Genomic DNA, 15,228 nt, shown 5'->3' on the forward strand with positions numbered 1-15,228 from the left:
TGAAGTGATAACAATCCTCCTTTGATTTTAAATTTCATAACGTACAAAATTGATTGAAGCTGCCGTTATAGGGTCTAGCATTTAAACTTATAAGTTCAAATCTTGTTTTAAAAATGAAAGAAATGTCTTTGTAGCTAAGTCCATCATGGAAGTAGTTTCGTGGGCTTAGGTTATAGTTGAGCTGAGAGTATAGTACTCTTCTATCTGATTCGCGAGCTTTAATTATAAAGGATTCTCGAACTATGTCTTCATTCTTCTGTATAATCCTGTAAAGTTGCTCCTTTAAGTTTTTTAAATCGTTGAAATCTATATACAGTATCTCTCACCAAGTATTACCGATATCTTGCCATTTTTTCATCCGACAAATTTGTATTCCTCAGATCGTACAAAAGCATTTTTTCGACAGTCTATTCTTCTGGTAAGTACAAGTTTTAATAATGTAATCAGCCTGCGCCTCTAGTGTGCTCGTGAAAAGTTTCAGTATTCCGGTTTCTAAATAAATAGCATAAATCGGTGTATTTTGAGGTTGAAGTTGAAGAGTTTTCTCAAAAAATTCCGTTGAAATTTATCTTTCACTTCGTATTCATCTGCACCCCAGACCTGAGAAGCGTAGCAGAGTTGATTTCACAATGGCATCAAATATTTTATATTTGGCTGAAAGAATTATTCTGCCGCTTGCTTTGAGAGGTGCTGGCTTTTTCCATAAGGTGTTGGTCAAAATTTAGGGTTGAATTCAGCTTTACACCTAAATATTTAATTTCTTTGGATATTTCCTAAAGATTTCCATTTACCTTCTATTTCCGCTAAAGTTTCGTGAGAAGATCATAATTTTTTACTTGTCTGTATTAAAAGATATCCCCCACTTATCACAGTAATTTGATAAGCGATTTATCATCAACTGTAGATTTTCTGGTGATCCCGACAACAGGACAAGGTCATCAGCGTACAGTAGCACATTTATAACAGAATCAGATATTCGAATTCCTCCAGGTAAGGCTTCCTCTTTCATTTATGAACAGCGAAAACAACAAGGCACTGAGTGGACAACCTTATTTTACTCCGGTACATGTTTCGAACCATTCTGAGAATTCTGCCATCCCAGACTGCTGCATTAGTTCCAGTATACATCGCTTTAATTACTTTCAAAAAACTCGAAGATAGACCCAATTGTGAGAGCTTATAGAAGAGCGCGCTTCTGTTTACAAGCTCAAAAGCCACTTTGAAGTCCACAGAGAAAGAATAAACTTTTTTGTTCCTTCCTTGAAAAGCTTTTATGATTGAGTGAAGATGTGGTCTATTCTTGAAAAGTTTTTTCTAAATCCAACTTGGAGATCCGACAGTGTTTTTCAAGTCTCTCTTCTAGTATACCGCAGAATATTTTATAAATTTAAAATAAAGGAAACATTTTCTAAAACGAAATAAAAAATACGAAACTAAAATTTAATAAAAGATCTACTTTTTCTTTAAATGCCTTAATAGCAATACATTTTTATAAGTATCCATTAAATAGCATTTCAGTTAAATTAAACTAAAAACAAATTAAATCACAGTTTAAGTGAAATAAATAAACGTTAAAAAAGGTAAGTGATACGCACCTTTTCGCCAGAAAAGAACTTATAACTTATTTCTGCTTGGCCCTGTATTTGCATGGTTATTTAACTGCATTGTAATATAAAATTTATTTAACCAAACACATTAATTCCTATTAACGGAATTACATTATCTTAAATTTGTTACTAAGAATTTCTTTCTAGTATTTTTAAATTACTTAAATAGATAAGATATCACTTATTGGTAAATGGAATCCAAAGTTAACACACCTCTTATGGACGTTTGATGATATCATCGTTAAACCTAAAGCATTAAACATTAAACAAGAATCTGTCGGGAAAATTTTAATTTAGTACGTTTTGGTTTTTCACTTTTTATAACCGACAAACCAAAAAAAAACATGTTTGCATTCCCAGGTCTCTTGCACTCCTTTTATTTTTTGGAGGAGGAAAAAGTTAAAAGCAGGGACTAAGAAGGCTAGTTTATTTAACACGATTGGATACAAATACTCTAGAATTTGAATGTTCCAAGATTCACGTAAAAGAAAAACAGAATGTAACCAACTTTTTGTGCGATTTGCAAAGAGTGAACGTTATTTTTATACTTATATCTTTTATATATTTGAACTTGCAATAATTTCTTTCTTTTGTTTTGTAGATATTTGAACCTGGAATGAAGGTCTAACAAATTAATTTTGAACTAACAAACTACTTATAGGTACAAATATTTTTATATTTATTTTTAAATTTTTACTATGTACAAAATGCAAATTGCAAATAAATACAAAAACTATGTTTCGTTACGTTTTATTATATAAATTATATCACTTTGGTTTTGTTACTTAAAAGAGATAACTTCTAATAGCTCATTACTTTTTGAACTAATCTTCGAATATCTTTTCTTCTGCAATTGTCCAATGCTTCGCAGATAATATTATAATGCTCTCTAGGATTGTTACTTGGATCGGTTTCGAAAATGCTAAAAACTTCATATACCTTTGCATGTAGATCGTTGGGATGCTTTGCATCGATCCTATCCAAATCTCCAGCGCGGATAGACAACTCACGACCAAAGAAACGCCAATCCCTTCCAATATCACGAACAATAAGTTTATAGATGTCATCCCGTTTCTTTTGGGTAAATTCTATGATAACTATAGATTTTTGTTCCATTTGTGGAGGTGGACGAGGTATTTCCTTGAAATCACTTTTGATGGCAATTTTCTCGAGGTTCCTTTGAAGAGCATATTTATTTTGTAGATCATTTGAATCCACTGGCTTCTGATACTTCTCTAAAGCAATATCGATTTCATCATCAGCAAAAAATTCAGAAAGTGTACGCAGAGGATCGATGTTATATTCAGAAAGACTGTCTCTTCGTTCCAAGCAATCCAGGAGATCGTTAAGCGTTTTTATGTTGGCATAGCGTCTTGAGGATTGGATTTCATCTTTGAATAGCCTCTTGAAGTTCTCTATATCAATTGAATTTACTTGTTTCTCGCTTATCGCCGATTTTATTAAATCATAACTCCAGTGTTGAGTTTCTGGCATTTTGTATATTTCTTAGCAAGTCTTATAATTTAACTTACTTCTTTTGATTTTGATTATATGCAATGAATGTTGAATATGCAATTTAAACACACTCAGTTTTCGTGTTTCATTTCGAAACGTCAAAATAAAAGACCCTGTTTAGTAAAACACATTGTTGGGTTAAGAACACCTTTCACTTAACATAGGTCCGTTTGTAAGATCCATAAAGGTAAAATATGAAACACAAAAATTGTCATCAACTTCTCGAAAATTTTGAACTTATCAACTTTTTATCTTAATGAAAATTTGAAGATTGATTGATTCCTTCAATAATGGAGATTTGAATTAATTCTGGGAGATCTTTAAGAGATTGTAAATATTTAAAAAAGTCTAAATCCATATTCAAAATGGAACCATAAAAACAAAATAGAAATATACTTAATATTCAAAAAATTTAACATTGCAAAATTTAAAAAATTAAATTAAGTTGGGTGGCGCAACAGTCCGTTGTGAACCAGGGCCTAGTGACTAACAACTCTCAACCATTCTTGTATGTGAGTACTGTTGTCTGGAATGGAAGGGACCTACAATTTAAGGCCGAATTCGAACGGCTAATTTAGAGAAAGTACTTTTTCATGACAAGAATTACTCGTGGAGAATTTTTCAATTCCTCGCAAGAGGCAGTACTGTGAAAAGGCTTTAGATGGCATAGGCAGGGATCGAATCCAAGACCTCTGGCATAACAGTCCAACGCACTATCCATCATGCCACGGGTACTTAACATGGCACGCAGCTTGAGCTAAAATTAGGCTTTCATACAAAATTCTATGTAAAATATAGTTAAGCTTAAACTTAGCTAAATTTTCATATTTTTCTTTCATTGTGAGCTGTTAAAATTTATTGGACTGATAAATTTCTAGTGCCTTCATTAAGAGCCAAAAGAAATTAAAAAAACATGTATATTTTTTAATAAAACTGCCTCAAAAAAGCGCCCTCTTAAAATTATTTATGGCTACCTTCTAAAATAAATTTTATTTTGTGTATTATTATTTTGTAAGGAAATTGTATAAATAATATTACTTACCACGACCAAATTTATTTCAAAATTAAATATTGGTTTTGACAAAAGCCATCAGCTGGTTTGTTTACATTAAATTGAGCGCTGAATGTTTCGAAAGGTTTGATTGTTTAGTTCAACTTTGAATTGCAACTTGTTTTCGAGAGGTTTTGTATAAAACTTGTGGTTTACTAAAAATGTATGGGAAAACTTGAGTTTTTGATATAGGTTTTCACCGAAAACCGATATTTTCGCGAAAACCGGGTTTCGGGTTTGGTGTGAAAAGCCTAAAAGTATCATATTTTTGTTTCATTGTGAGCTATACAAATTTATTGGATAAACAATTTCTTAGTGCTTTCATTAAGAGCTAAAAAAAAAATAAAAATCATACATTAAAAAGTGTTTTTAACAAAAATTGTCTCAAAAAAATTACCTTCAATTAAGTTCTAGAACAGTAGTACTTTTATTTCTAAAATAAATTGTATTTTGTGTGTTTTTTCTCATGTTTAAATAAAATGAATATTTATGAGTCTTTTAGAGTTGGAAAAAATAAATCAAGAAACTACGAAAAAATGGTTTCTTACAAAAAATAAAATTGGGCAATGCTAGTAAGTCAACTTTAAGGATAGCTTCCACAAGAACAATTACACTTACTACATAACGTTTTTTTGTCACACTTTAGCTTAGATTTCAGCTGAAGTAAGAAGTACAATAAATCCTAAAATTTGAATTTGTCAAAACTTTAATAACACCTTTGTATACAAAATGTTTAGTATTATCGCACGCTGCTTTTTTACGTTTACGTTCACGTTGGAAGTTTTATATAAAAAGTTTAATACAAAAAAATTGCAATAGCTTAAGCCAACATAGAGATTCATCTACTTTTATTTTACAAAAAAATATGTGTAACTTGGTCATAGAAATTTTCATGAAAAGGGCATGACTCCGGAAAGAACTCTGGTATTAAACACACCCATTTCAAACATTGGGATTTTATCCTATTGGCTTACAGTAAAAACACAAACTTAAAAGTTGCTCGAATGGGCGACAAAATGGTTTCTGCATGTGCGCGGACTCTCGCGTAAGTCTAAAGTGCTCAGTTTAGAAACAAACAGTTTCGTGCGCGCCTAGTCTAAATCTACAGTACAACTAGTTGTTCCATCTTCTCCTCCACTAGTTTTCTATGCACACTGTACCGTACATCATTTCAAGAATAATCGGAATAAAACGGCACAGATCCAATATTCATTTATAATTTCAATTTCAGCAAAAACATGGCCCAGCAACGATTTACTAATGTCAGATATTTATTTATCAGACAAAATATACTAGTAACCAAATGCAACAATGTTGAGCTTTGTCATTTCATGCGTTGAATGCATCCATTCCGTAAAACTCTTATATTAGCACTGTTTAGTAATCCAAAAATTTTCGTTGCCTTCACTTTTGACAGCAAATTTCACGGATTGAAGAAATTTAACGTTACCAAACAAATCTATTATGCGCTGAGTCAACTCGCTAAAAATTCTAGTTCAACTCGTTTGAGTTTTTTTTTTTTATTTGTTGACTTTACTTTTTTCTCTTACTTCTTTTACGTACATCCGTGTCAATTTGCTCTTTGCTTCGCTTTTTCTGTTATCTGTTTCTTTTCTTCATTAGCGAACGTAGTCGTTTGTGAACGAACGCGAAATACGTTTTCTGCGACAAAAGAGCAAAAATATGGACTTTTCTATTCGACTGCGCTGTTTTTAGTTTGTGAAAATTGTTTAAAAAAGTTTTCTTTTACGAAATTTTTACCACGCTCCATTAATCCAGGCTGCACAAAAACTTATTAAACCTTCATTGTGCCATCAATTTGTATATCTCCCGAGAAACCTACTTACATAATTAAAATTAGAATAAAAAGAAACTGGAAAAAATCTGAAAAAGGATTTTGATTTAGTCGAAAACGAAAAGTAAATCTAAAGATAAATAAGATTGAGTAACAAACAAAAATACAGAAAAATAATGTAGAGTTCCAAATCCGATCCAAAATAAAAATTTGTTCTTTTGTTGGAAACGAAGACGTTTTCTTTGTTATAAATTTAATTTTTCGTATTTTCCCTCTGTGCTTTCTCTGGTAGCCTCCCTACTTATTGCAATTCGCATTTTTTTTGTTCGTTTCGTTTCTTTTTGTTGGTCTATATTTTTCTTTTTGTTTTGGTTTTTTTTTTATTGTGTCCATGTCCATTATTTGATGATCCAGATCCACCCTCACCTCGCGAATTGCTTGGAGTTTTTCACCATCGCCATTAAACGAGTTCGATTCGCAATTCGCATTTTATTTAGTGTTGCGCTACATCCATCTTTAATTTTTATAAAACCCCAACAACAAATATAAAGTGAACAAAAGAATTAATTCAGTGGAATAAAAATAAAAGGAAAATAAAACAGTGATATCGTTTGAAAAGCAATTACTAGAGAAATCAAAAAAAAAAAGAAAAAGAAAATGCCCTGCGATATTGGGAAATCATCGGATATCGAGAATGTGGATTGGAGTACCGGCACGGGATCAGGTCCTCACTACACCAATGTTGTCAGGTGAGTTCATTGAGCTGAGCTGCTGCTAAGCTTCATTTGCAGCTTCTTACTTCGAGTTTTGTGCTTGTGGAACTCTTCCAACCAACCGATATCTCTACACTTGCATAAAGAGAAAAAAATATCAGTTTGGAAGGTGGATGGACTGTGTTGGGTCTTTTGTGGTATTAAAAATTAGAATATATTAATAAACTCGTTAATTTGTATTTATTTTGTTTGAAAGATAAAATTCTTCCTGGGTCACTGACTGAACCCAAACCCAAGTTGATTCCAAACAAAAAATACCCAAACGGTAACAAGTTTACTTTTTTAAACGAATTTGATTGGGATATAAAAATTGCAAGACTTCGTTGTACACACAAATAGCATTTTGTTTAAAAAATGGTTTCGGAAAACTAGCCCTCAGCTGGATATAATAAATTCTATCCGAGAGACACAATTATATGTCTGTACTAACGCGTCGGATATTCTGTTCCATGGGTTTAATCGCCTTGGGATTATCTGCATAACAAGGGACTTCGCATAACCCGACAAAAAAAGACCAGTTTAAGTTAAATCGCACGATCTTGGAGATCACAATTGCGGCCCATGACAACGCGAGATAATGCGCTTCCCAAAACTTTTCTTAAACAAATTACCTAGTTGTTTTTTTGTTGGCTGTATGGCATGTAGCGCCGTCGCGGTCTTGTTGGAATATAAGATCCTTCACATCAACATCCACTAAGAAGTAAGTCTATTCATTATGAAATGACAAACCAAACATTCCATAAATCAAATGACAGCTGTCAAAAACCCAACGTTGAAAAAAATATTGTCAAATTGAAAACAACACATCTGAAAAAAAAAAACGCATAAAGACGTTCAGACAACACAAGGGTCTTCATTTACAGTCAACTGCTTTATTTGTTAATATCATTTTGACCAAGTTTTTAAAGTGTCATAAACTTCGAATTGGGAACTTTACCCAACTTCTACTTTTAGTTGATCGTGCAAGAACTACTAAAAACATAATTGTCTAAAAAAAAACTTCTCAGGAAAGCTACAAGTAGATCTCGACTTGTATTTTGTATTTTACATAAATATTACTCATTCCTTTGGAAAAGGAACTTTTTTACATAAAACATAAATTGGAATTGTGCAGAAAATAAATAAATCACAGAGTAATAAAGTTCAGCTTTTAGTTAATGGAATAATCCTGATTAGCCGTCATTTTGACATAAGTGGAATTGGACGCATTCACAAAGCTTGTGTATAGTTTACAAAGTTTTCGGAACTGTCATATTTATGACAAATACAAATACATATATAAAATAAGAAACATTTTGTGTTTTCATCACTTTGAATAGTTTTTGTTTACTTTTTAAATTCAATAAAACCAAATAGAAGATATAATATAATTGATTATATTTGTGTTTAAATACCGAAAGACTCATTTCATTTTGAATTCTTGTGTCCTTACCCACCAGCTGATTGTGAAACGTCAAAACCAGTGTGTACTAACTTTGTAGCCGAAATTTGTACAATACATCGGAGGGGAAATTTCAACTACTTTTGTAGTTATATTTAGCCAATCAGAATGGTCGCATTCACAAAGCTAGTGGCTACGTAGTCAAGGGATTTTGATTGGCTGAATCTAACTACAAAAGTAGTTGACAATTCCCCTCCGACATAGTGTAAAAAATTCGGCTACAAAGTTAGTGGAGAATGATTTTGACGTTTTACAATCAGCTGCTCAGTAAAAACACACGAATTCAAAACAAAATAAATCGTTCATTATTTAAATACAAATATAAATCATTCAAATTGTGTCTTAAATTTGATTTTATTGAATTTAAAAACAGAAAAGATAAGTTAAAGTTATCAAATCAAAAATGTTTCTTATTTTATAAATTTGCATTTTTCATGATATGACAGTTCCAGATTGACTAGCTTTGTAGTGTAGTTTTGCATTCACAAAGCAAGTTGAATTTTGACTACGTAGCCACTAGCTTTGTGAATGCGCCCAATCCCTTGACTACGTATCCACTAGCTTTGTGAATGCTAGCATTGACTTAATAGTTAAGGAGATTTTTCTTGACTAACTTTCCAGTCTACTTTCCAATGAAGTTGCCTTAATTGGAAGGTCATTTTTTGGCAGTTGGCCAATCAGATACTTTCAAATCCCTTAAATAGTCCAATGGGCAGTTTTAGGCGACATAATGGACTTCGATTTCAGTCGACTGCGTTCTTTGAATGTACATTTTGAAAACGGCAGCTTGTTTGTTTTTTAAGTGTCATATTTCAAACTTGAAACTTTGCTTCACTAACTACTTTCAATTCATCTTATAAAAACTATCAAAAACACTATTACCTCCAGAACACTCCCCAGGCAAGCTACAAGTCCATCAAGATTTGTATTTTGTATCGTAAACGAATATTATTTATCTATTTTCCAATTTGACAAGCAACTCTAAAACACAAAAAAATTTAATGCAACTGTGCAAAAAATAAATTGATAAATCATAAAGCAATAAAGTTCAGCTTTCAGTTAAATGAAAAAAAAATGATCAACTGTCATTTCGACATAAGTGGACTTGACTTGACAGTAAAGGAGATTTTTCTTGACTAACTTTCCAGAAATCTTTCCAATAAAGTTGCCTTAATTGGAAGGTCATTTTTTGGCAGTTGGCCAATCGTAGAAGAAGAAGAATTTAAATAACTTTCAAGTCTCTTATGCCGACTGAACTTGTCCATTGTTACAGGCAAGTATTTCCAATCCAATATTAAGTGACCAAGTGGCATCTTTTAACAAGCCTCTTCATCTATCATGATCGTGTGCCTATGTTGTCTAGTTGCGAACCACAAGGGAGTGTAAGTACATTCGTTCTACCATTCTAAAGGCTACCACAAATTGTGTTGCAAATGACTTTACGAGCTGGGTTCTCGTTGCGAATTATGTGACGCGCTCACTGGAGTCTATAGAGATAAAATTTTTGAATAATGTACATACCTACTTGTTCATATACGGTGCCAAGAATTCTATGCTTAGTAATCAAAGTGCCTCTTCCTATGCCTTTCTAAAGCTTGTACTTTGTAATTCCTTCACTACTGTTTGTCCCAAATTTTTCAGTCTGTGCGAAATAAATTTTAGACAGTCTTGAAATCTAAATGTAAAGAATTAAAAAGTAAGTTGGAATTTTAAACTAATCTTTCAATTTCAATTTGTAGAGATAGTTTCTGATTCAAAGGATTCCTACGACATTTTGAAGGTGGGATAACATAATTTAAGCAAAATGAAATTCAAATCATTTTCAGTTTGTAATTTTTTTTTACTTTTTTCACAGTACTGTGAAGACAAACAGTGGTATACTATTTGAATCGTGTGCGTCATCATACATACTTCCAAAAAAAATATATTTTGGGGTTAAAAAATAAACTACCTACCTAATGAATATTTGTTGTTGCAAAAAATTGGATATAAGCTGCAGCTTAACAGCCAAGGTACTTACCTACTTCTCAAATGCATTGCCGTCGTTATAATGGAATGAAGAATTAAATGCTGTAAAAGTAAAAATAAATTACAATGTGTAGCAGTACATTTTGTATATAGGAATTATTATCGAGTGAAATCACATTAACACCTGGTCTGGTGGATTTATGTAAAACGCTTATGCCAATAGTTTTAACTTGTGTTTTTTTCTCTTTTAAATGCACACGTTCATATAAACATAATTCTTAATTAAATAACAAAAAGAAAAACAATTATAAAAGCTTATCTGTTGATTTGATAAAAAGGCATTATTCATCACATAACATTTAATTGTTTGAATAAGTTTGAGCGGATGCGTAACCGAGGATTATTAATTTGATATCAAGTACTAATAATATTAATCGCTCAAGGCTTAAGCTTTTTTTAGTACCTACGTCATAATTGTATCACAATGAACGTCTTCATATGTTAGCGTAATAACTTTCTGATATAAAATGGTATTTCTGTAAGAATAAGGACATATCAATCTCGATCGGAAAAATGAAAAGGAAATGTGGAATAGGTACCTACCTGCCTACCTAGTTAATCCTTAAAGTACCTTAACACAAAGATTGTCTACCAAGTACCAAAGAGAGAGTACTTTAATCTTTTCCTTTTGAGTTTGTATACAGTTTTGAGAATCGCTTTTAAATCGAAACTAACGACTCTTATCGTTATTTATTTGTTTTAAAACAAAGGTGGGTTATACTTATTTGACATCATGTCTGCACCTGCACCCTATACCTTGTGAAATTCCGCATACGTAATAGGTACGTGGTCGTTGAAGATTTGTTTTCGTTCCTATTTTTTTATTATGATAAACTCTCGACCTTTTATACTGATTTTTAGTACGTGATTGTCTCAATATTATTTATTACAATGTACTTTTTTTTTAACTTCTGAAATCAATAGAGGTCTTTACAAAAGCTCTTAAAACAAAAAAAAGTTGTTTATAGGTAGGTGTTATATGATAAACCTTAACTGAAAACCAATTACTCGGTTAGGGGAAACCTATTCAACCAAAGTTATTAAGTCACCATATTGAGTGAAAATAAAATGCAAAATTTTGTTTGTTTTTCTTTCAATTTCCAAGGAATGTAAAGAGTATTTTATTATTTTTTCGCGTAATCAACAAAAATCTCACTATCAAAACGTGAATTAAGGTGCATAGCCAACCTAACATGTAAACAGGTACACTTCACATTCAACTATCGTACCTATGTGTATTTTAATTAATCTAGTCAAGCCAAGTCATGCATGTTTAGTTTTTATAAGTAACTTAGAGCTTCACCAATCTACATCCTCTATACGTATAAACTTATAAACAGTCTCCGGCAGATATGATATGGCGCAGAAAGTAGAGTGATAAACTCGTTTGACCTCTTATGTTGTGTTGTTGTGCTATGTAAACAATCTCTAGCGGGTTTAAATTATAAATGGATGGATGGATGCAATTAGTTGTTGTTTTATAAAATAATTTGAATCATTTTATACAACTGGCTTAAATATTTATTATTAATCTTAAACTTAGGTTTATTAAATAATTATACTGTTAAAGAGTAAATAATTGTTTAATTTTTGTTGTTGTTGTCATTTTCCACTATACCTACGTCCTTTTTATTTAATAATCAGTCGTTTATTTAAAAACTCATAATTTTGTATGAAACAAAACGAAAATTTGTCTGCGACTGAAATTTTGAATTATGATTTAACAGTGATATTTTTGTTGGTATCAAAATTAAAAATTGTTATAATAATATCACTGAAGCACATATTTTTGGTTTTTTTTTTTGTTTTATAGTGTTATAAACAGTTAGATAAGAAAGTGCCTAAATATTTGTATTTTCATATTGTTGTCTTTTATTCGGCTTTTGGTAAACAAAATAACAAACATAATCAAAATATAACTTCTACTCTGCATTATTAACAGACGCGTCATTATACAATTTATTAGTAACATAGATACATAGGTACCTATATGTTTAATTTTAGATCTATGTTGCTAAAATTTGTTTTATTTAAATTGGCACTTTGATGGCTAAGAAGGCTGTCTGTTCATCCCAATGTTTTCTTTATATTTAAATTAGAGAACATCATTTTGATTATTTTTATAGTTTTTATCTTTATCTAGCCTACAAAAAAAGTATCTTACATGTGGGAAAAAATGTCTAGGATGGGATTTACGAAGACAGAACATACCTTTTTATCACTACTAAAATTTTTCAAGAAAACATGAATAAACGTTAGTCTAATGGCAAAAAGTTATAAGAAATTTGTATTAAGCTAAATAATGGCAAAAATATTATAATAACAAGTCTATCTATCATTTTTCTTATTGCGGAAGTAAATACGCTGCTCAGCTGTTTAGTTTTTGTTATAGTAGTTTTAATATGATTGCATTTCAAATACTTAACAGTGATACTAGTACATAATAAACGGAAAGTGGTTTTAGAATTTATAATAAACATGAATATTACGTTTCTAATTCTCTCATCTACTATTCATAATATTGTTTTCTTATATATGTATAAAATGATAAATGTGTAAATTCATGCATATACAGTAGTACCTACATAATACATAAACATGATAAAAAGATAATGATATCATGTTTCGAATTTAACTGAATACTGAGACATTGTAAAAAATGAATGATTTTGTTAAAACTATTGAACAAGCAACGAATGTTAAAATTATAATTATTATCTTTAAAAAAAGCAATACACTACTTTATTATTGTTGTTGTTAAACTGATGAAGAGATATGCATTGTATTTTATATTCATATTATTATTTGCTTTATTAAAAAAAGCATACGTAATAGTTTAGAAATAAATTCTTATGAATAAGAAAGACAACATCTGCAGTAGAATCACTACCGATAAAAGGAAAATCCTGCTGTGGATAAAGGTTTGACTTATATTCGAGTATCAGCATTTCAGAGATGTTGTAGCGTTTTATACTCGATAACTGTGATCGGAGAATGGTGTCCAACATTCACACTATGACTTCACTCAAAATCAAGACGAACTCTGAAATGTCGACAAAACATTTTATCAATTCAACTCAACTAATCGAATCAACTTATGTCTAATCTTTTTTGTATGTGCATGTTTTCGATTTTTTATTTTAACTTAACAATATTGTGGCGACTCCGTATGCACCTCTAACTATTAAAATAAAACCTAAAAATCATCTTGTTAGTCCTCCGAAAAAGATAAAGATATACAATTGTAATTTTACTACTTATTGTAGCTTTCAAGTTTTTTAAAACCGATGTTTAAGTTTTTTACTTACTGTTCTTATCTTAACACATATAAATAAATTACGTGTCACGATGTTTGTCCGCGACGGACTCCTAAATTACTTAACCGATTTTAATCAAATTTGTACACCGTGTGCAGTTTGATTCAACTTGAAAGATAGTATAGCTTACATCTCATTTTAGAAATGCAATATTATTTTATTGTACATTTTTTTCTAGAAGAATATTTTTGCAGTAAACGAAATAGTGAATTTTACTTTTTCAGTTTTTGATCTTAGCATAGACGGCCACGTGATATTAAGAGTGAAGTATAAGTTAAATTCATATAATAGTGAATATAATAAAGTGAAATTATATCTGGTTTTAATTACTTCATTGTTCAAAACTCTATACATATAACTGTTATCACATAGTTATCTATTATTTGACAGTCACAATTATCTGTCCAAATGATTCTATAAAATGGCGAGAATTCACTCAATAGATGATGCTTAGTAGAACTTAAAAACACTTCATATAATCTACAATTTAATAGCACAACCACTATGCGATCACCAGAACTACCAAGATTTAAACGGCAATGATAAACTTTCAGGTGGTGCCCTCTTACTTTTGTCTGGTGATTTCCGACATATCTTACCAATTATAGATCGCGCATAAGATAATGAGATTAATGCATGTTTAAAACAATCATTCCTATGGCGAAGTGTTGAAACACTTCGATTGACCATAAACATGCACGTACGATTACAAGATGATCCATTAGCACACCTTTTTTCCGAACAATGGCTCCGTCTTCGGTCTATTTTGGCAGTCGAAAATGTTAATGTTGACGGAATTAACTTCCAGATACAACAATTGTTACCAGGCGATCTGATGTCTTGTAAGTCAATAGATACTGTTGTTATTGAAAATTATAGTGTACTTTCAATTGATGCATAAATCTCAAAAATGATTTTTTTTTTCAGTTTTTCGAGAAAATCGTGGGCTAACGCCTTGACGAAAAAAGTAGTATTTTCAAAACTATTTCCCACAAAACCAAAAGTTTCTCCGAGTTCTCCAATTCACTAGATATACCTGAAATGCCTTCACATAATCTTCGATTAAAGTTTGGCTCACCTTTTATAATCTTGAAGCACCAATTTTAACTGGAAAGTTTAAAGAAAAAGTGGTTTGTTGCCACGTATTCAAATGATACGGTCAGATTCTACCTACCTTCAGAAGGTTACAGTTTTCAATTCGTTTAGCTTTTTCCATGTCTACAAATAAGCTTAAAGGCCAAACAGTGTCCATTTGTGGTTAAGATTTGGAAAATCCATGTTTTTCTGACGTTTAGGACAACCGTGGAACGTATTTGTGTTAGCAAAAGAAAGGTTAACCAAAAATATTGTACACCAATTAGTGCTAATTAAATTGAAATTAAAAGTATTCAAAATGATAAATGTTATTTTTAGAAGATTTCAAAACTTAACACCCTACCTACCTTATTTATAAGTTTAACTGTCACATGTTATTTATTAAAAACATTGTAATGTATTCATTTGTTACATACTTGAGTAAAAATCATAATATATTTTAAATTTAATTCTATTGTATTGATGTTTGGTTTTGATCAATTGTGTGCAAAATTCTTCCACTTAAAATCCCAAACTAGTTTTAACGTTTGTCTTCGTATAATAATTTATTTGTAATAATGATTAACGGTAGTAGAAAATCAGTCATGAAGGGCGCCATGTTTCTTG

At 31.0% G+C, this 15,228-nt stretch overlaps 2 protein-coding genes across 6 annotated transcripts in view; one reads left to right on the top strand and one right to left on the bottom strand.

Annotated features, from left to right (window-relative positions):
* Nucleotides 1-2,262: 2,262 nt before the first annotated feature.
* Nucleotides 2,263-3,211, bottom strand: LOC129945891 (fas-associated death domain protein). The gene has a single exon (XM_056055849.1). It carries the CDS (start codon nt 3,099-3,101, stop codon nt 2,409-2,411), a length of 693 nt encoding a protein of 230 aa, XP_055911824.1. The 5' UTR covers nt 3,102-3,211; the 3' UTR covers nt 2,263-2,408.
* A 2,544-nt stretch (nt 3,212-5,755) lies between these two features.
* Nucleotides 5,756-15,228, top strand: part of LOC129948500 (uncharacterized) — a 53,915-nt gene continuing 44,442 nt past the window's right edge. Inside the window, exons 1-2 of one of the 5 annotated variants that reach the window (XM_056059520.1) lie at nt 5,756-6,146; nt 6,383-6,717. In XM_056059520.1, coding sequence (XP_055915495.1) covers nt 6,626-6,717 — 92 coding nt within the window. In that variant the 5' untranslated portion in view covers nt 5,756-6,146; nt 6,383-6,625. Of the gene's footprint in view, nt 6,718-15,228 lie in introns of all 5 variants that reach the window. The other 4 variants (XM_056059522.1, XM_056059521.1, XM_056059523.1 and 1 more) reach the window with 4 other exon arrangements.

Source organism: Eupeodes corollae, chromosome 2 (genome assembly GCF_945859685.1).
Source record: "Eupeodes corollae chromosome 2, idEupCoro1.1, whole genome shotgun sequence".
Taxonomy (NCBI): domain Eukaryota; kingdom Metazoa; phylum Arthropoda; class Insecta; order Diptera; family Syrphidae; genus Eupeodes; species Eupeodes corollae.

Excerpts from the sequence above, each read along its gene's own strand:
- LOC129945891 (XM_056055849.1), bottom strand. The coding sequence starts at position 3,101 with ATGCCAGAAACTCAACACTGGAGTTATGATTTAATAAAATCGGCGATA.